Genomic DNA, 20,383 nt, shown 5'->3' on the forward strand with positions numbered 1-20,383 from the left:
TGCTGCGCCTTCTGTTACAACAGAAATGTGTACTGCATAAATTTAATAGGCTGCATTAATGTGTAAGCCTTTTCTGCAAAGAGATGGATATGTTTCTGAATAATCTGCAGAGGGGCAGGGTTTTTGGTGTAAAGCAGTGCTTCTAATTAGCTGTTGCTCTAATACAATCAGAATGAGGCAGAAGCTATTCCTTTAGAATATTGGTGGATGACAACACTGGCTTGAACAAAGTGACCAGTCTCAAATGGCCACTCACTCCCTGGGCTGCAGGTTGCTAGGGCTCTCAGGCTGTCCCTGTTTTCCCCTCCGAAAAGGGGCGGGGTGAGGTGGGGTGGGGATTGGTGAATTAGAAAAAAAAACAAAAACATATATGTTGTCTGCCTCTCCATAGAGGTAATAACCCATGGCGGGGTGCGGGGGGTGGGTGGAATGCTGTTGAGCGGGAGGAAGGCAAAAAGATAGGTGGGTTTTTGTTTTTTTTTTTTCCTTCTTCCAATACTGCGTCGCATTAACCCTGCTGCTATTGGGACGTTCTCTGCTTAGCCTATTGGCTGAGCCCAGGAGTCGCTGTCTGCCAATCGGGTGGAGGAAGGCAGACAAATCTACCCCGCCACCAGCAAAAAACGGCGCGTAACCCTTGCGGCGCCGGCCCAGCCGCGCCAGAGCTGGCGTGGGGAAAGGGAGATAGGTGTCTCCAGCTGCTGTGGCTGTTTGGGGCGGGTCAGCTTCTGGGGCTTCTCAGGACCAGATAGAGAACTAGCGGGCAGCAGCAATGCTTGGCAAGGTGAGAGGCTGGGTAGACATCTGCCGGGGGGCTACTCTTTTGTTCCTTTTTTGCCACCTGGGTTACGTTGGTGGGCAGATCCGATACCCGGTCCCAGAGGAGTCACAGGAAGGGACTTTTGTGGGGAATGTCGCCCAAGATTTCCTGCTGGATACCGAGAGCTTGGCAGCTCGCAGGCTGCAGGTCGCTGGAGAGGTGAACCAAAGACACTTCCGTGTGGATTTGGACAGCGGTGCCCTGCTCATCAGGAATCCAATCGATCGAGAGGCGCTGTGTGGGCTCAGTGCCAGCTGTATTGTGCCCCTGGAGTTTGTAACAGAAGGGCCTTTGGAAATGTACCGAGCAGAGGTAGAAATTGTGGATGTGAATGATCACGCCCCCCGATTCCCTCGGCAGCAGCTGGACTTGGAAATTGGGGAGGCAGCTCCTCCAGGACAGCGTTTCCCCTTGGAAAAGGCTCAGGATGCAGATGTGGGGAGCAACTCCATCAGCAGCTATAGACTAAGCTCCAATGAACACTTTGCCCTGGATGTCAAGAAGCGCAGCGACGGCAGCCTGGTCCCAGAGCTGCTCCTGGAGAAACCTTTGGATCGGGAAAAGCAGTCAGACTACCGCCTAGTGCTGACTGCTGTGGATGGCGGGAACCCCCCGAGATCTGGCACGGCAGAGCTGCGGGTGTCAGTGCTGGACGTGAATGACAACGCCCCAGCCTTCCAGCAATCCAGCTATAGGATTAGCGTCTTGGAGAGCGCGCCAGCCGGCATGCTGCTCATCCAGCTCAATGCCTCTGACCCAGACTTGGGTCCCAGTGGTAACGTCACCTTTTCTTTCAGTGGTCACACCCCTGATCGTGTGAGAAGCCTCTTCAGCCTGCACCCCACTAATGGAAAGCTTACCCTTCAAGGACCCCTAGACTTTGAGAGCGAGAATTACTACGAATTTGACGTGCGGGCTCGAGATGGGGGCTCTCCAGCCATGGAGCAACATTGCAGCCTTCGGGTGGATCTCCTGGATGTGAATGACAACGCCCCCCACATCACAGTGACCTCAGAGCTGGGGACTCTCCCTGAGAGTGCGGAGCCTGGCACTGTGGTGGCACTCATCAGTGTGCAGGACCCTGACTCAGGTTCAAATGGGGACGTGAGCCTCCGTATTCCCGACCATTTGCCCTTCGCCCTCAAGTCCGCCTTCAGGAACCAGTTCTCCCTGGTGACTGCTGGGCCCTTGGACCGAGAGGCCAAATCCAGCTATGATATCATGGTCACTGCTTCTGACGCCGGGAGCCCTCCTCTGAGTACCCACAGGACCATTTTCCTTAACATTTCGGATGTGAATGATAATCCACCCTCTTTCTTCCAGAGGTCACATGAGGTGTTTGTTCCAGAGAACAATCGCCCAGGGGACCTGCTCTGCTCCCTTGCAGCCTCTGATCCCGACTCTGGCTTGAATGCACTTATCTCCTACTCTCTCCTCGAACCCAGAAATCGAGATGTGTCAGCATCCTCCTTCATTTCTCTGAACCCCCAGACAGGAGCTGTTCATGCTACTCGATCCTTTGACTATGAGCAAACACAGACACTGCAGTTTGAGGTGCAAGCCCGGGATCGGGGCAACCCGCCCCTTAGTAGCACTGTGACAGTTCGTCTGTTTGTGCTGGACCTCAATGACAATGCCCCAGCTGTACTCCGCCCTAGGGCTCGGCCTGGTTCCTTATGTCCCCAAGCACTGCCTCCATCAGTTGGTGCTGGCCACCTAGTCACAAAGGTGACCGCTGTGGACTTGGATTCAGGTTACAATGCTTGGGTTTCGTATCAGCTCCTGGAGGCCCCAGATCCTAGCCTGTTTGCAGTCTCCCGCTATGCCGGGGAGGTGCGGACAGCTGTTCCCATCCCAGCTGATCTCCCACCGCAGAAGCTGGTCATTGTGGTAAAGGACAGTGGTAGCCCACCACTCTCTACCTCCGTCACTCTCCTGGTGTCCTTGGAAGAAGACACTCATCCAGTTGTCCCTGATCTTCGAGAGTCTTCGGCTCCAAGGGAAGGAGAATCCCGCTTGACCCTCTACTTGGCTGTATCTCTAGTGGCAATTTGCTTTGTTTCCTTTGGCTCATTCGTGGCACTCATCTCAAAGTGCCTGCGTGGGGCTGCCTGTGGAATGACCTGCTTTCCTGCTGGCACCTGTGCCTGTCTCACCCGGTCTCGAAGGAGGGAGGGGCTTCCTCCTTCCAATGGGATCCTCCGAATCCAGCTAGGGTCAGATGATCCTATCAAGTTTGTTGATGTGGGCGGCCACTCTCATGGCTGTACACCCTTGGCTTCTGCACCCACTCGGAGTGATAGCTTCATGATGGTGAAGTCACCCAGTGCACCTATGGCAGGGGAACCCGTTCGCCCAAGCTGCCCACCCTCTGATCTTCTCTATGGGCTAGAGGTGAGACCTTTGCAGGCTCAGCCAATGCTTGAGGGTTATTCTGGTGCAGGCATGTGGCTGGGCCATGTCCCAGAGAATATATTGGTCCCTCTGTAAGAGCCTGTAGTGATGTTGCCACTTCTGTGAGTGGTAACTGGGTGGTAGATGATGTGCTTTAGAAGCGTTTTGTGAATTAACCAGGGAGTTTCCACGGATTACTACTTGGGGTGGATTATGCCCTTATCTGAGAGTAAGAAATGAAAGTGAGTGATCTAGAGATGGGGTGTTGTGGAAATATGCTGCTGGAATGTGGAGCACATGGAAGGCTCTTGTGCATGAGGTGCACCTAAACCCAGGTAGTGACTTTCTCTCCTCTTCCTGAATGAGGGGCCAGGGTCTGGAATACCTTAATTCTAGGTTACCATTCCCCAGTGGACTGAGGGGAAACTTATATATTTGCTCCACAGTGTCACCTACTCCCTCACCCACTGTGAAAGGGACTCTCTGCTTGAAATGTTGTTGTTTGGTGTTCAGTCGTTAAGTTCCATCTGACTCTTTGCAACCCAGACTGTAGCCCACCAGGCTCCTCTGTCCATGGGATTTCCCAGGCAAGAATACTGGAGTGGGTTGCCTTCTCGAGGGGATCTTTCCAACCCAGGAATCGAACCCATGTCTCCTGCATTGGCAGGTGGATTCTTTACCCCTGAGCTAGCAGGGAAGCCCCTCTTGAAACATAAGAGGAAAGAGCCAAGGGATTAGAGAGGCAACAAGGTGGAAGCAGGGGTGTTTTTGTCCCAGGTCTTCAGGTCTCCCAATCAAGTCCCCATTGGGCTCAGAGCTAGATGTAGTCGACTGGGGCAGAGGAACATTACCTCTTTGGTGGGGGGGAAGGCAGTAAGTGAAATCACTAAGTATCGAGACCTGTCTTGCTGCTGAGGAATTCATAGAGACGGCCAATCTGGGAGTCTTTAAGTAGAGTTCTTCTGAATTGATGAAACCATAAAGCTTAGAGGCCATGCCTAGATTCTAGTCACCTTCCTTGGGTAACCTGAATCAGGCATAGAAGTGTTCTCATCCCTCACCACAAGCTGTGATGCCCATTCCATAGCTCATGTGGATTCTCAGAAAAAGTGAATCCTTACAGCCATCGATGACATTGAGATTCCTCAAAGTACTGCTGGAGAGTCCAAGCAAGACTCTGAAGGGTCCTAACAAATCTTTTCTTTCATTCTGGCAGTGTTTGGCAGGATGGAGTAGGGAGGGGGTAACACGTGGGTTCTGCTTCCTGGAGAAGGACAAAATTTTGATGGTTCAAGTGAAATAGTGGGAGTTTCTGAAGTTACACAGGAAGTTGTTGGGACAGAACCCTGAGAAGTTTTGTACAACTTTGACTTCCCTGTTGAGCGCCATCTGAGCTGTCAAACTTTGCTGCCAAGGGAACTGAATCAACCTGCAGCACAAAATGAGTGGGGAGGTAGGAGGCTTCTGTGACACGGATTTGCAGCTCCGGTTCCTAAGGTTTCCAGGACTGAGGAGACTGTATAATTGGTTGAGAGCAGACAGACTTTTGGGCCAATCAGACTTAGAGCCGAGGTGGGGGATCTGATCTTCTTGCCCGCCTCTCCTCCCCCAGCTCCCCAGCTCCTCTCAGATTCAATTCCCTTCCCCCCCAACCCACCCCCGCCATTTGGTGACTAAGAAGAACTGCTGCAGGCAGACAAGCCTCGGAGCAGTTTTTAAGAGGCTGGAAGGAGACATAAGAGATTTCAGCTGCTACATTCCAAGCCCTGGGTCTACCTTGGCGACAGGACAGCACAGAGTCAGTGTCCAGGAAGGGACTTCTGGGTCATGGGGCACAAGACACCCTCACAGCTCGCTGGGAAATGGCAAGTGCTGTGCATGTTGTCCTTGTGCTGCTGGGGCTGGGTGTCTGGGCAGCTTCGTTACTCTGTGGTGGAGGAGTCCGAGCCGGGGACGCTGGTGGGGAACGTTGCTCAGGATCTAGGCTTAAAGGTGACAGATCTGTTGAGCCGCCGGCTGCGGTTGGGCACTGAGGAGAATGGGCAATATTTTTCCCTGAGCTTGATGAGTGGTGCTCTGGCAGTGAATCAGAAAATTGACCGAGAGAGCCTGTGTGCAGCCAGCACCAGCTGCCTGCTGCCAGTACAGGTGGTGACCGAACACCCCCTGGAACTAATCCGTGTAGAGGTGGAAATCCTGGATCTCAATGACAACTCTCCGAGCTTTGCCACCCCTGAGCGAGAGATACGCATCTCAGAGTCAGCTGCTCTGGGGGCACGGTTCCCACTGGATAGTGCCCAGGATCCCGATGTGGGCACCAATACTGTGAGCTTCTATACTCTAAGCCCTAGCAGCCACTTTTCTCTGAATGTGAAGACCCTAAAAGATGGGAAGCTGTTCCCAGAATTGGTGCTGGAGCAGCAGCTAGACCGTGAAACCCAGGCAAGACATCAGCTGGTGCTCACTGCTGTGGATGGGGGCATCCCAGCCCGCTCAGGGACCACCCTTATCTCAGTCACTGTGCTGGATATCAACGATAATGCTCCAGCCTTCCAGTCCTCAGTTCTACGTGTGGGACTCCCAGAGAATGCACCCGTGGGTACGTTGCTGCTCCGCCTCAATGCCACTGACCCAGACGAGGGCACTAATGGCCAACTAGACTATTCTTTTGGAGACCATACATCTGAGGCAGTGCGGAACCTCTTTGGCCTAGACCCTAGCAGTGGAGCAATCCATGTGTTGGGTCCCATTGACTTCGAGGAGTCAAGTTTTTATGAAATTCATGCAAGAGCCCGTGACCAGGGACAGCCAGCCATGGAAGGCCACTGTGTGATTCAAGTGGATGTGGGGGATGCCAATGACAATGCCCCAGAGGTACTACTGGCCTCTTTGGTCAACCCTGTCCTGGAGAGCACACCAGTGGGCACAGTAGTGGGATTGTTTAATGTGCGGGACCGAGACTCAGGGAGAAATGGTGAAGTGAGCCTCGATCTCTCTCCAGACCTGCCATTTCAGATTAAGCCTTCTGAGAACCACTACTCACTCCTAACCAGCCAGCCTTTGGACCGTGAGGCCACATCCCACTATATCATTGAGCTGCTGGCCCATGATGAGGGCTCGCCTCCCTTGCACGCACATCTCACCATCAGGCTCAACATTTCAGATGTAAATGACAACGCACCCTACTTCACTCAGCAGCTCTACACGGCTTACATCCCAGAAAACCGGCCTCCAGGCTCCCTTCTCTGCACCGTGGCTGCCTCCGATCCAGACATTGGGGATAATGCCCGTCTTACCTACTCTATTGTAGGGAACCAGATTCAGGGCTCCCCAGCCTCCTCCTTTGTGTATGTCAACCCCGAGGATGGGCGGATCTTTGCCCAGCGTACTTTCGACTACGAACTGCTGCAGATGCTGCAGATTGTGGTGGGCGTTCGAGACTCTGGCTCTCCCCCGTTGCACGCCAACACCTCTCTCCACGTGTTTGTCCTGGACCAGAATGATAATGCCCCAACTGTGCTGCACCCTAGACGGGGTCGGGAATTCTCACTCCCCCAGCGTCTCCCTCGCTCTGCCCCTCCTGGCTCCTTGGTCACCAAGGTGACAGCCGTAGATGCTGATGCAGGCCACAATGCCTGGCTCTCCTATTCACTGTTGCCACAGTCCACAGCCCCAGGGCTGTTCCTGGTGTCTGCACACACTGGTGAGGTGCGAACAGCCCGGGCCTTACTGGAGGATGATGCTGACACCCAGCAGGTGGTGGTCCTGGTGAGGGACAATGGTGACCCTTCACTCTCCTCCACAGCCACAGTGCTGCTGGTTCTGGAAGATGAGGACCCTGAGGAAATGCCCAAATCCAGGGACTTCCTCACACACCCTCCTGAGCGCTCAGACCTTACCCTTTACCTCATTGTGGCTCTTGCGGCCACCAGCCTCTTATCCTTAGTCACCTTCACCTTTCTGTCAGCTAAGTGCCTTCGGGGGGACGGGGACGGGGGTGGGGGTCAGTGCTGCGGGCGCCAGGACTCGCCCTCCCGGGAGTTCTATAAGCAGTCCAGCCCCAACCTACAGGTGAGCTCAGACGGCACACTCAAGTACATGGAGGTGACGCTGCGGCCCACAGACTCGCACAGCCATTGCTACAGGACGTGCTTTTCACCAGCCTCCGACGGCAGTGACTTCACTTTTCTAAGGCCCCTCAGCGTTCAGCAGCCCTCAGCTTTAGCACCGGAGCCCAACGCCTTCCGGTCCCGCTCTGACACGCTGCGGGAGCGGAGCCAGGTGAGGGGCTCCCGCGCTACCCCTGGGGGCGGAAATGGAGACGCCGCCCACCCACATCAGGGACTTTGAACTTGGCATCCGCTCCCTCTGGTGGGGCTTGACTCGAATGTTGGGACTGTCTGGATGGATTGTGCAGAAGCAGAGGTGTGGCCAAGGCAGGGATGGGGCGCTGTGCCTGGGGAGGTGATGGCGAGTATGGGTGATGGGGGAGAGAGGATAGGGCAGACAGAAAAGCATGGGGTCTGGCGATCACTCTGGCGTTTTCCACCAGATCCGGGTCCAAGTAGAGGCAGTCACAGATCCCCTTCTGCAGCCAGCCTCCTAGGCTCTGATGCGGGCACGCTCTGCTGGTCTTGAGGTTTTTTCTTAGGTTTCTTCCCACTCTCTTGACCGGTGACCTCACTGTGATTCACAACCCTCTTTATTCCCACATCAAACCAACGCGTCTGTGGTTGGCGCGTGTGCCACGCACAGCGCACGGGCTCGCCACACCTCACCTGCGCATGCCCCTCGCACCTGGCCATCCTCGTCCTCATACACCGCCTTTAACTGCCAGCCGCTTGCAGCGGGCTGTCCCAGCAACTCACAACTTCCCTCCACCTTGCTGCCAGCCTCAGAGGTTTTAGCCTGAGGGAGATACAGGGTCTTGGCCGGCCCGCTTATCCCCGCCCCGGCCTGGACCGGTGGCCTCCTGGCGGGCCTCTTGGCCGCCCCAGTCACTAGTGCTGCAGCCACTGTGGGCGCTCTAGGTGCGGGGCTGGCGGGACTCTGTGACTCATGGGCTGGTGGGTTGGTCTGGGCCCAGACCCTGAGCAGAGGTTGGTGGGGGCCTCCAGCCCAGAAGCCTTGCTCAGGAAGGCCAAACTGCCCTGTGGCTTAAGGGGTGGTGGGGCTGGCCTAGGACAAGTGAACAGGCCTCTGTAGGACAGGCCGCCTTGGCCCTCTGTGGCGCCACTGACCTGTCCTATGGCTGGAAGTGGGAACCTGGAGCACCTGGGTTCTGGCCACTAGGACACAGGCTTTTGGCTCCGCCGTGCCCACGGTGGGCCCAGCGGTCTACCGTCAGGGCTTTGTGTGTTCAGTTGCTTCAGCTGTGTCCGATTCTTTGCCAGCCTGTGGACTGTGGCCCACCAGGCTCCTCTGACTATGTGACTTTTCCAGGCGAGAATACTGGAGTGGGTTGCCATTTCCTTCTCCACATCAGGGACTTTGGAGGTGACCAAAGCTTCCCTCATAGTTCAGTTGGTAAAGAATCTGCCTGCAATGCAGAAGACCCAGGTTCAATTCCTGGGTCGGGGAAGATCCCCTGGAGAAGGAAATGGCAATCCACTCCAGTATTCTTGCCTGGAAAATCCCAGACAGAGGAGCCTGGCAGGCTCCAGTCCATGGGGTCGCAAGAGTTAGACACGACTTAGCGACTAAACCACCATAAACCGCAACCAAAGTATCTAAGACTCTGGCAAGCCCTTCCTTCCCCTGCTGTTGGAAAACCATGACTTCTGCCAGAAACCAGCAGGGTGCTTTCATATTTGGGGAAACGTTTGTTGTAAAATAACGTTAAGTTTCTGTAACTCCAGGAGCTTTTAGTCAAAATATGTCTGTACTCCACCCTACCCCTACCGAATCATTTATATTTTGGAGCAACACCACCATGGGATTCTGATAGCTGATTGAGAGAACCTTACTACGGATTTCCTCTAAAAACCAAAGCGTCTCCTTTGCTCTTCCCCACACTTATGTTGGGTAGGTACTAGCATTCCTCACTCTCCCTTATAACTGAGTTTCACAGAGGTCAAGTGACTTGCTCAAGTTCACATGGTAAGTGGTAGACAAAGATCTAATCTAGATTTGTTTAACTCCAGAATCTGTGCTTTCAGTCACTTGGTGCTTCTAAAGGTCTCCACCTTTAGAGGAGGGATGATTTACATCTGCTGGGATGAGGCAAAGGTGGACATTCTTTCCCCTTTTAGGGCGTTGCTCGTGGAGAAAAGCCTACTGGGGCTCCTTATCCCTGAGCAGCCCTAACTGAACAAACCTGCACCTGCTGTCCTTATGTAGGCTGTGAGTTCTCCGCTATCCTGTCCTCCAGTCTGTCGTGGTTCCTGCATCTCGGTGTAGATTCTGCTGTGTCGAAGAATGCTGTGACTGAGAGCGGGGCATCCCTGTGCCCTTCCCATGGCACCTGCGGAATGGTGCTGGTGACTCTGTGGTACCTGGGATGCTAAGTTTCTGGGTTTCCTCACGTCACTGCCACCTGTGAGACCTAAGAGTGAGTCATTTGGCAGCCCTGGGTCTTCCTTCTCCCCAGTGTAATTGGAGATGCTCACACCTCTCTCTCCTCTCCTGGGAGTGAGTGTGAGAATTAACTACCAGAGCACTCCAGAATGGCAAGGAGACAGCTCTAGGAGTGCTCCATGAGAGTGTGTGATGGGATAACACACCCTCTGGCAAGGCTGGGAGGAACGTGGAAGTGAAGTGGCTGGCTCGAGTCCCACACCTTCATCCAGATGGGGGATGGCTACAGATCTATGCCTTGGGAGCCCTGGAGATTGACTTGGCTCTGCTTGGAGGCTGTGGGAGCTGGATCTCTGCTGGGCTCCGTCCCAGCAGTTCTCTCTGTCCCAGACAGAGCAGCCTTGTTCTCTCCTCCTTAGTCACAGCCATTGTCTGGCACAGAATTCTGGGGGTGAGAGGTGTCCTGGGGCTTGGATGCTCTGCAAAGGCTCAGTCTGGCGTGACTCCTAAGTTAATAATGTATTTAGCTGTGGGAAGGGATCCTTGAGAGAGAGGGTCTGAAGGAGGTGTCCTTCTGAATGTGTAAAGGCCCAGCCTGGCATGAAAAGGGTTACCAGGAACAGCAGCCATCTTGCCGCAGAGGGCGCTTTGTTCCCAGCTGAGGAGCTGAATGAAATTCTTTCTAGGGCTGGTGGAATTCTCATCCAAAAGCCTCCCCTGCCACTTTGAGGGCCCTTCTCTGTGCACACAAACCCCGGTTCCCCTTGAACCTCAGCTCAGGAGTTCTGAGTTGAGGGGCAGGGAAGAAGGGGCAATTTGCTTAGGAAAGGAACCTGGATTTGTTCACTGTGATTGGATAAATGTCATTTTACTTCTTTGTCTCTGGGATCTCAGACCTCTGAGACCTGAGGGTATAATTTATCTTTGAAAACGAGCCCACCCCACCCTCATCTTGGCCCTTTTGGGTACTCAGCCTCTCTCCCTCTGTTTTCTCCACAGCAAGCCCCACCCAACACGGATTGGCGATTCTCTCAGGCCCAGAGACCCGGCACCAGCGGGTAGGTGACTGCCTCTCCAGCCCACCCTCTTCTCTGCGGCATTTTTCTCAGTGATGACGTGGGAGGAGATGGGTGGGGGGGGGGAGAAGGGGAGGGCTCAGCTTTCACTACAAATGGCTTCCTCCCTCAGTTCCAGATTTCAGGGAGGTTTTGGGGTATTGGGGGCTGGTGCACAAACCCCAGAAGGAAGAGGCTCCTACTGTGGCTGTTTTGGAAGCACACATTCATCCCATTCCCTTAGCCCCACCACACAAACCTTTTCTTGTATCTTGGGCGCTTTGTGGGAGCGAAGCATGGTCATAAGGTTGGTCTCTGGGTGGAGAGGAGGCTTTTTATACCTATCTGTCTGGCTCCGTCCCCCTGCCCCAGATTTGGCTGCCCTCCATCCTGACTGGGGTTCAGGCAGAGGAATCTGGGACAGGAGGAGGAGAGGAGGAAGTGTCAGTAGTCAGAGGCTCCTCCAGAGCCTGCAAGAAGGAGCTGAGGCTGAGGCGAGGGAGGCCAGGCAGCTGGAGGTGGGGCTGAGGAGGGAGAGCCGCCTTGGAGGGGCAGGTCGCCCAGGTCCCCTGGTCCTGCCTTCTCTGCTTGCAGACCTTTGGTCTCTGACGCTCTTAACCGTCCTCAGTTCAGAGCCTGTCTTAGTCTGCCTCTCCCTCTCTCCTCGTCTCTGTCTCAGTTTCTGTCTGTGTTGCTGTATCTCGGTCCCTACCATTTGCGTCCGCCTGCACTGACCTGTGCCTTTCGCTGCGCCTGCTATGGCTAGGTGCTCAATAAATGTGGAATCAGTGAATAAATGTGACTCCTCCTCAGTCTCAGTCTCTGCTTTTCCTGTTCTGTCTCTGCCCTCCTCTCACTGTCCCTGACTTCTCTCCTGTCTCTCCTCCTTCATCGCTTCCTAGTGGTCTTCTGTCTCCAGTCTCTATTTCTCACTGTTTTTGCTTTCCTCTCTGTCCTCAGCCTGTGTTTCTTTGTTTCTATGTATCTCTCTCTTTTTTGTCTCTTTCTGCCTCATTCTCTGTTTCTCTTTCTTTATCTCTAAGTCTTTTATCCTTACTTTTACTCTGCGTCCCTCTCCCTGTCTGTCATTTCTTAAAACTTGTGGGCAAGCCAGCACACACAGGCGCCTGTACCCCCAGGCGCTCTCCCTCCGCTGCCCCTCACACACACCGCCTTTGATTCCTGCTCTCCGCAGCACACCCTCCCATCCAGGCTGCCCCAGCTGCCCAGATCGATCTGGTATGAATTCCTGCTAAGACAGGAACACCCTGGGGCAGGGGTGGAGTGGGGGAGGACTTCAGCAAAAGACCTGCAGTTGGTCTGAGCGGAGCAGGGTGGGCTCTGGGCCAGGCCTCCCTGTTAGAAGTCGGGAGCCTGGTGGAGTCCAAGAGGCCCAGAAGACAGAGGGAGGGCAGAGCTTGGGCTGCCTTGCGCAGCTCCTTGCTGGCTGGACGCTTGCTGCCCACATTCTGTCCAGATGCTACAGATGCTGAGTCCTACTGCCACCAGAGCCCAGGACACCTTGGTGCAAGGTGGAGACTTCAGGTCCTGGGCTTGTGAATCCTGCCTCTGGTAACGTGGTCTCAGGCACTTCCTGGCTGAGGCCCCTAGAAAGCAGCAAACCCGATGATTTGGACTGCCCTTGCCCCACTCTTGACCCCAGCTGTCTCCTTTCTCCCTGCTGGTCTCGCCAGCCTTCCTGCAGGTTATCCATTAGGTCATTCATTTATTCATTCATGTGTTTATTTATTCAACAAATATTTATTGAGCATCTACTATGAGCCAGGCCCTGTGCTAAACACTAGCACATAAGAGTGAACAAGCAGATACAATCCCTGTACTCACAGGCTTCCATGCCAGCAGGGAAGACAGAAAATTGACAACAAATTACACTAAACAAATTACACTAAAAACATTTCTAGTTACAAATCACAGTAAGTTCTAAGACAGTTATGTGAGTATAATGAGGGAGGGGGATAAAGAAGGGAAGTGACGTTTGAGCTGAGATGATGAGAAATACAGGGCAGTTTGTGTTTCCTTGACCTTCCACCACCCCAGGCCGTATACTGGCCCTGAAGCAGAGCTCACTGCAGCTCAGCAGTGGACTAGGATGTGCCCTCTGGATTGGATGCCTATCCCACCCTCAAGTCCCTTTTCATTGTATGAGAGACATGGTAATCTAAGTAGACATGGGAGCTCTTGAGATGGAGGAGAAGGCTCAGGAACTCTCCCTTCCTCGGGTAGCTTGAAGGGGAAGGAATCAACACTTATGATTGAGCTGCAACAGGGGCCGAGACAAAATCAGTGTTAGGGGCCTGGTTCAGCAACTGTGATTTCCCTCTTTCATTCATTCAGTAAATAGTAACAGGTGGTGTTTTAGGTATAGGAGATATAAGATAGACATAATCTCTGCCCTCAGGGAGTTTATAGTGTGTTGAGGGAGACAAATATTAATCAAATAATTACTAAAAAAAAAAAAAGTGAGATTCCAGCTATCCTAAGTGCTATGAAGAATATACAGTAGGTCTTGAGAGTATACAATAGGGATGTGACCTAGTCAGGGGGCAGGAGGACATCAGGAAGAAATGAGGTTGAGAATCAACCAGCCGAAAGAAAGGGGAAGAACATTGCAGGTGGAGGAAAGAGCATTTGCAAAGGCCCTGTGGTGAGCCCTCTCAGAATCAACAGAGTGGTGGGAGCTTTTCCCTGATGCCATTCTGATGAGCCGATGGGAGTGAGCAGATGAAGAAGGGTGGTTTCTCTCATTCAACTGAACCCTGGTTCTGGCCCATCTCGGCTGCTGGCACCCCAGGTTCAGAGCAGGGCTAGTGTTGAGTTCTGCAATAAACCTCATTCAGGTTCAAGCCAGTGCTATGTCACGCTGCCTGGACAAAAGGGAGTTTTCCGAAGTCCTTGCCTTCCAGGTGCTCCTCTTCTCCACCACCATCTATGCTCAGGTTGACTTCTTGGCTTCTGATCCCAACAGCTGTTGTCTCAAGCCTGAGCCCAGCAAGCCAGTTCTCCTTTCCCAAGCCATGCCCCAGGCCCCTCCCTGCCGCCGTTCCCAGCCTCTGCCCAGAATAGAATCTCCGCGTGGCTTCCCCCGGTCCCCACACTGTTCTCCTTTGATGGCACCACACTGCCTTTCCCCTTCTGATCTGCCTTCCCCCCGGGGGACACTGTCTTTCCCTCTGTTTGGGCAGCCATTCAACAAACAAACCAATAGCAACTCACTTTTTTCTGCTCATAATCCTTGCTGATTATAGAAACATGAGAAATGGAAAAAACAGTTTTTAAAATCACTCATAATTTTACAACCCAGGGAAACCACCACTAACTTTTTTAATACAGAAAATTTCAAACCTATGCAAGAGGAGAGACATTGGTGTAGTGAGCCTCTCTGGCCTCACTCTCCATCTTAAACTAACTCCCTGACTTGTCTCACATCTCCCTCCTCCCACCGAGTTATTTTAAAACAAATCACAGCCATCATATTTCATCAGTCTTCATTATCTTTAACAGGTGATTCATTTTTTTAAACTCATAAACACTAAAAATAATTTAATAATAATAATAATTAATATCATCAAATATTTAGTCTGTATTCAGATTTCCCCAGTTATATATTGCTCTCTGTTAACCTGTTTGTGTGCTTATCCAAATTAAGGTCCACATTTTGTATTTGGTTGAGAGTCTCATGTCTTAAGCTCTCTTAATATTTTTAAATGCATTTCAAACTTTTTTCTTGGTACATTTAGCATGCACAAGCAGCTGCTCTTGCTTTTTCTGCTCTTGCTTCTTTTGTTTCTGCCACTGCTGCTTTTTAAAATCTAATTATCTAGACGAATTGATCACAGACTTGTTCACAGGATATCAGCAAATTTTAATCCCAGTCAGGTAGTATATTTCTCACTAGTTTTGTTTGTTTTTGGTAGTAATTGAGGTCATACTGTCCATCAGTATTGTAGCCTTTTTTTTTTCTCTTTGTACCACATCATAAGAAAAGTTCTTCATAAGTCATTTAATTATTGCATAATAGCCTCTCTAATGGGTAAAAATTTTATCTGGTGCAGACAGGCTTTTACTACATTAAAAAGATACACATGCACTTAGATTGAACACAGTTAAACCCAGGCTAAGGTCAGGGGTGACTTCTCCATGTTTCTCCTTGTTTTGAGCAGGATGCAGGGAGCATTTAACTGCAGCCTGGCCTCTGGGGTTGTTCCTCACACACAGCCCCCCAGCACACCAGAATACAAACTCCTTAGGGCAAGATCATATCGTCTCTTAAATCCTAGGGCCTGTCACAGGCACTGACACTTGGAAAATGGTCAGTTAGATGTAGTCCATCTCCTTCACTATTATTTTTCACTGTTCCCCAAATCATGGAAGAGTTCCCATCCCTGCTGAAGCCCAGTATGTTGTTATGTATAAGAGCATAGGCTTTGGAGTCACATTAGGCCAGTTTGTGTGATTTCACAACAGCTGCCTATTGCCAGCTGTGTGATTTTGGGAAAGTCTCTCAACCTCTCTGAGCCCCGGTTTCATCTGCTGGGAAATAAGGATGATAACACTTGCCTGTGGGTGTTTCTTGGGCTGAAATAGACAATATGTATATAGTTTAGTCAGCCCAGTACCCAGAAATAAGAAGCTGTCAATAAACAGCTCAACAAGAACTCTCTTTCTACTCATCTCCTGCCCATGGGCTTGGCCTCCAGCCTTCAGTCACTTCCTAAGAACCCTCCTCGCAGCCCCGCCCAGTCCATCATGGTTCCAGGCCCGCCTTTCCACTCACCTTCATTCCCTCAACACCATCACCCACCAGCACAGGGTATCCTCCTAACCTGGTGTCTGACCCTGTTGTCCGCTCCACAGCCCCCTGCTGCTTGCCCCATCTGCTCTCCCCGTTGTATCCGCATTAGGCCCTTTGTCTCAGCCTGAGCCCTCCTGCCTCAGCCCTGCACCCCCAGGCGAGCCCAGAGAGAGCTCAGTCTGCCTGCAAGTGAGGACTCCTGGGTTGTCATGGAGACAGAGGTGGCTGAGCCTCCGTCACTGGGCTCCTGCCCTCCCAGAGGTGCCCCTCATCCCTCGGTCTTCTCTTGGGAGCAGCAATGATCTTCTTTTTAATGCCAGTAACTTAATAGTTTATTAGTCACTCAACAATATTACAAATATTTAAAAATTACTTAACATAAAGAGTTGGCAGCAAGCTATTCTATTACAGAGTTAAGTTACCAGTACAACAGACTGGAGATTTAGACACCTGGAAGATAACAATAAAAGAAACTAAAATATTTTAATAAAAAATTCAATTTGAAGGAGTTTACCTATCTTAACAGTGATCTTTAAATACTTAATTGACAACCCCTTTTATACACCTCAGAGACTTCCCAGAGCTCTTAGGGTAAGAACACAATCTCCAGTGTACACTTTGTAGCCCCACCACCACATCCCGTAGCAGCCACACTGGCTCTGAGCTCGCTGAGCTCCGCCCAGCCTCAGAGGCTGGGGCGTTTTACTCCTTTTGCTTGGAAAGTTCTCCCAACACTACCCTTCTCCTAGCTGACTTTATTGTATCGCTCAATTTTTTTACTTTGAAATGGCTCAAACCTCTTAAAGTTGAAAGAATAGTATGATGAACATCCACATACTCTTTAAAACTTAGATATATTAGTCGTTAAAATTTTGCACATTTATTTTCTCTTTTCTCTCTCTCGCAACATGCACGCACTCACCCCCTGAACCATTTGAGAGTTGCAGACCTAAAAACATTTGAAATACTTCAATATCTCTCCTGACAACAATAACATTCTCATACATAACCACAAAAGAATGCTCACATTTGATGACTTTAACATTAATGCAATAATACACAGTCCACTAGCATATTTTCATAAACGTTCCCCAAATGTCCGTTTAACCTGTTTTTTTTTTTTTTTTTTAACGCCAGAATTCAATCAAACAGCATAAATTGCATTGGCTTGCTACCTCTCTTTCATCTCCTTTAATCTAAAACAGCCTCCTTGCCTTTTGGAGGTTGTGTGTGTGTGTGTGTGTGATGACATAGACATGTTTTAAAGACTCCAGGCCAGTTGTCTTTCAAAACGTCCCAGAGCCTGTGTTCAGGGATCATTTTCTCACAGTGAGGTCAGGTTACACAGTCTGGTAGGAATACCGTGTGGGGGACACTGCTCTTTGTGCTGGGAATCATTTCCTGTCAGTGTGATGCTCAGTTTGTTCACTGGGTTAAAGCAGTACCCCCAGATCTCTGTGTTACAAAATACAGACTTTTACACTCCGTCCCTCCCCCACCCCAACTTGCATGCCTTCAGGGCCTGCCCTCCAGCCCCTCCCTTGGTGCAAAATGCTTCTTACCTCTTAGTGACCTAACTTTCTCTGTAGGGCTCTCAGGCAACAAGCATTCATTGAGGAATTTCAGTGTTCCAGACAGTGCAGAGGTCAACTAATAGACTGTTTGTCAGGCTGCTTCTGCTTCCCTTCGAAAATGGAAATCATTTGAGCCTTGGAAATTCTCTTAAAGCATAGGAGTAAAATTACTATGGGAAAAAGTCCAGGTTGGGGTACCATTCCTTAGAGTTCAGGTTAGCGTTTTTAACAATTAATGAATCACCTCGTGTTTTTCTCAATGTTTAGAGCATCTAAAGTTGTTAACTAGGTGCTTCAGTAGGAAACAGGCAGAGCCCTGTTCCTAAAGCTCAAGGAGCTGGGTCTGTGGGTGGAGCAGATTGGGGGGGGCGGGGCATAGGGGATGGGACAATGGCAGTCCCCCTGGGCCTAGAGCTGCCACAGAGCAGCCAGTCGGGGTGGGAACATGGCAAAGGCACCTAACCCAGCCTGGGTGGGCTCAGGGGTCCCTTCTGACAAACTTACTCACTTCACGTTATCAAGGCAGAGGTAGGAAGCTTGCATTCTAGGAAGCAGTATCTGACCCAAAGGAGCTGGTAAGAGAGAGTGAGGAGTCATGAAGGGGACTCAGAAAGGGTTCACGATAGAATACTGGGAGTGTGGTTCTTGGGAAATAGGAAGGGCTGGTTCTCAGGTGCCTGTGGATTTTATCCTGAGGCCTGAGTGAGCCACCGAAGCATATCAGAGTTGAGTTTTAGCAGCCTCTCTCCTGGCCTCAGCGTCTTGTGCGCCTCCTAGCCTCTGCCTCTAGGTTCTTAGGCCTTTCTCAAGCTCTGGCACGTTCTCTCCTGTTTCCCACCCTCCACTGTCCTCTGGAGAGGGTCTGCTCTCCCTTCCTGTGAGCCACCGCTTCCTCACGGTGGGGGCGGGCAGACGAGCAAGCTGCAGTGCGTCCTGCCCCCTCCCTCCAAGGGCCATGGTGTCTGAAATGATAGGTAGAAAGCTGGTTTGGGGGACTGGCAGGTGGGGGTCTGGCTTCTGAAGGATTGTGTAAGCTCCCTCCTACCTTGCTGAAAGGGGCAGGTCTTGGGCGTGGGCTGGGGTTGGGCACTAGATCTGGGGGCCCTGAGCGAGGACAGGAGGGGTAGGGGTGGGGTGGCTTGGGAGAGCACGCTCAGCAGCCCACTCTTTCCGCAGATCCCAAAATGGCGATGAGACCGGCACCTGGCCCAACAACCAGTTTGACACAGAGATGCTACAAGCCATGATCTTGGCCTCCGCCAGTGGTAAGTTGTGCCAACACATGTGGAGTAGGAGACCTGGGGTCCTGGGGTGCATCCCATAGCACCGTGCCCCGAGACTGGCTTCCAAGCTATACGTCAGCTGGTCTGAGACAGCCCTTAATTCTAGGATATAAAGACAGGTTAGGGAGTAGCTGAGGGATGGGGGCTCTGGGATGCCCAAAGGGGAATAAATAAGGAAAGATCCTTGCAGGAGAAGTAGGGAGCAGTGGTTACAAGTGTTGCCCCAGAAGGGACACCTATAGGTCGGGTCCTAGCTCTGCCACTTACAATCTTTGTGCCTTTGATCAATTTGCTTAATCTCTCTAAACTTCAGTTTCCTCAATCAAGAAAATGGGAACAGAGACCTCAAGGGGTTTCTGTGAGGATTCAGTAAAATGATATGGTAAAGCACATAGTATTGGGGCCTGGGGCCTGATCCGTACCACCCTGAAGCCATGGAAGTAGGTGTGGATACTCCCAGTACGAAACACACTCTGGACCTGTGGGACCCCTTCTCTTTTTTTTTTTCTTGTAGCCCCCACTTCCAGAGCAGGACTTTGGTTTTCCCACAAGTTAACAAAGACCTTCAGTGATAGAGATTCAGGTGATGCTAGTCTTCAGGGATGACAACCAAGAGTCCTGAGCATGGAGGGAGAACAGTGTCATTAGAACTGAAGAGCACAGGCTTTGGAAGCTGGCCGGCCTGGGTTCCAGCCCTGGCACCACCACTTAGCTGCGAGTCCTCAAGCAAGTGACTCGCCCGCTCTGGGCCGCGGTCTCACTGACTGTAACATCGGTGCAGAAACAACAGCTCTCACTGTAGTGTCTAAAGGCCTCAGGACAGGATTGGCAGAGAGGAAGGGCACCAAACGCAGTGGTGAAAATTGATAGATGATGGTCTCTTTTGACCCATGGTGGGGTAGAAGGTAGAATTAGAATAATGCCTGTTAATAAGCACTAGCTTCTGGAGCAACTAACCCTGGGCTTACATGGAGGCTGGCGGAGGACTCAGGCACGGGCCTTACTCAGTGAACTGAGAGCCCCACTGCCCAGTGGCTCTGGAGGCCTGGTTAGTGGAGAATCAGGTAAAGCCAGAGCAGTAATCGCTGCCCTCGTGCCTGCACGCTGCCCCAGCTCACGCTCGGCAAGCTGGATGGGCCTCATGTCGGTGGATCTTCTCGCAGCTCTGCAGGGCTGGTCTGAGTCCTTCCATTTGACAGATGAGGGGACTGAGAAGTTCCTTGCTCGAAGGCCCCATTTTGAGCTGCAGACTGGAGATTCTAACCCAGCTTGCTCCTATGTTCATGCCCTGTCTGCTCCAGTGACCACGTCTGCCTTTCCATCCAGCCTCAGTTTCCCTTTTAGGTGAACAGGTTTCTCTTAATGCTGCATTATTCTCCCAGATTGGGGTTCCAGATAAAATACAGGATGGCCAGTTAAATTTTAACTTCAAATAGACAACAAATAGTATTTTAGCATAAGTAGGTCCCAAATGTTAGAACTGGGACATAACTATACTAAAAAAAAAATTTACATGAAATTCACATTTAACTGGGCACCCTTTGTTTTCATTTGTTTAATCTGACAAGGCTTCCCTGGGTGTCTGTGAGGCCATGGGGGGCCAGGCCCACGGCTGATGAAGAGGAAGGGAGCAGTAGCAGGGGCACCAGCCTTCTGGGAAGACAGGGCTGGCCCAGGTTGGGGGGTGGGGGGGTGGGGCAGGGCCACTGTAATTCTAGAGAGGCCAGACTCTGAGTATGAGAGAGGCAGGTGGCAGGGTCTGAGAAGGTGCCAAGTTGGACTCTTGAGGGAAGTAAACAGACAGTAACGTATATTTAGCTGTTGTGGCTTTAAACCCTAAAGCCAGGAAGCAGCCTTTTTAGCCTAAATCCAGATTTTAAAAACAGAAATGGAGTCAGTATTTATAGCCCCAGACCCTCCCAGGAGGT

At 51.6% G+C, this 20,383-nt stretch overlaps 3 protein-coding genes across 3 annotated transcripts in view; all 3 read left to right on the plus strand.

The window, feature by feature from the left end:
- Positions 1-20,383, plus strand: part of LOC122700799 (protocadherin gamma-A2-like) — a 177,193-nt gene that overhangs the window by 151,865 nt on the left and 4,945 nt on the right. Inside the window, exons 5-6 of the mRNA XM_043913845.1 lie at positions 10,730-10,788; positions 18,349-18,437. Of these exons, the coding sequence (XP_043769780.1) occupies positions 10,730-10,788; positions 18,349-18,437 (148 nt within the window). The remainder of the gene's footprint in view (positions 1-10,729; positions 10,789-18,348; positions 18,438-20,383) is intronic.
- Positions 460-3,320, plus strand: LOC122700282 (protocadherin gamma-C4). Its single transcript, XM_043913038.1, has one exon. It carries the CDS (start codon positions 773-775, stop codon positions 3,308-3,310), a length of 2,538 nt encoding a protein of 845 aa, XP_043768973.1. The 5' UTR covers positions 460-772; the 3' UTR covers positions 3,311-3,320.
- On the plus strand, positions 5,035-18,398 carry PCDHGC5 (protocadherin gamma subfamily C, 5). The gene is made up of 4 exons (XM_043913039.1): positions 5,035-7,495; positions 9,554-9,764; positions 10,730-10,788; positions 18,349-18,398. Exons 1-2 carry the CDS (start codon positions 5,042-5,044, stop codon positions 9,611-9,613), a joined length of 2,514 nt encoding a protein of 837 aa, XP_043768974.1. The 5' UTR covers positions 5,035-5,041; the 3' UTR covers positions 9,614-9,764; positions 10,730-10,788; positions 18,349-18,398.

The sequence above is a fragment of the Cervus elaphus genome, chromosome 9 (genome assembly GCF_910594005.1).
Source record: "Cervus elaphus chromosome 9, mCerEla1.1, whole genome shotgun sequence".
Lineage (NCBI taxonomy): Eukaryota > Metazoa > Chordata > Mammalia > Artiodactyla > Cervidae > Cervus > Cervus elaphus.

Excerpts from the sequence above, each read along its gene's own strand:
- LOC122700282 (XM_043913038.1), top strand. The coding sequence starts at position 773 with ATGCTTGGCAAGGTGAGAGGCTGGGTAGACATCTGCCGGGGGGCTACT.
- PCDHGC5 (XM_043913039.1), top strand. The coding sequence starts at position 5,042 with ATGGGGCACAAGACACCCTCACAGCTCGCTGGGAAATGGCAAGTGCTG. Across the intron at positions 7,496-9,553 it reads CGCTGCGGGAGCGGAGCCAG|GCTGTGAGTTCTCCGCTATC; the intron begins GTGAGGGGCTCC and ends GTCCTTATGTAG.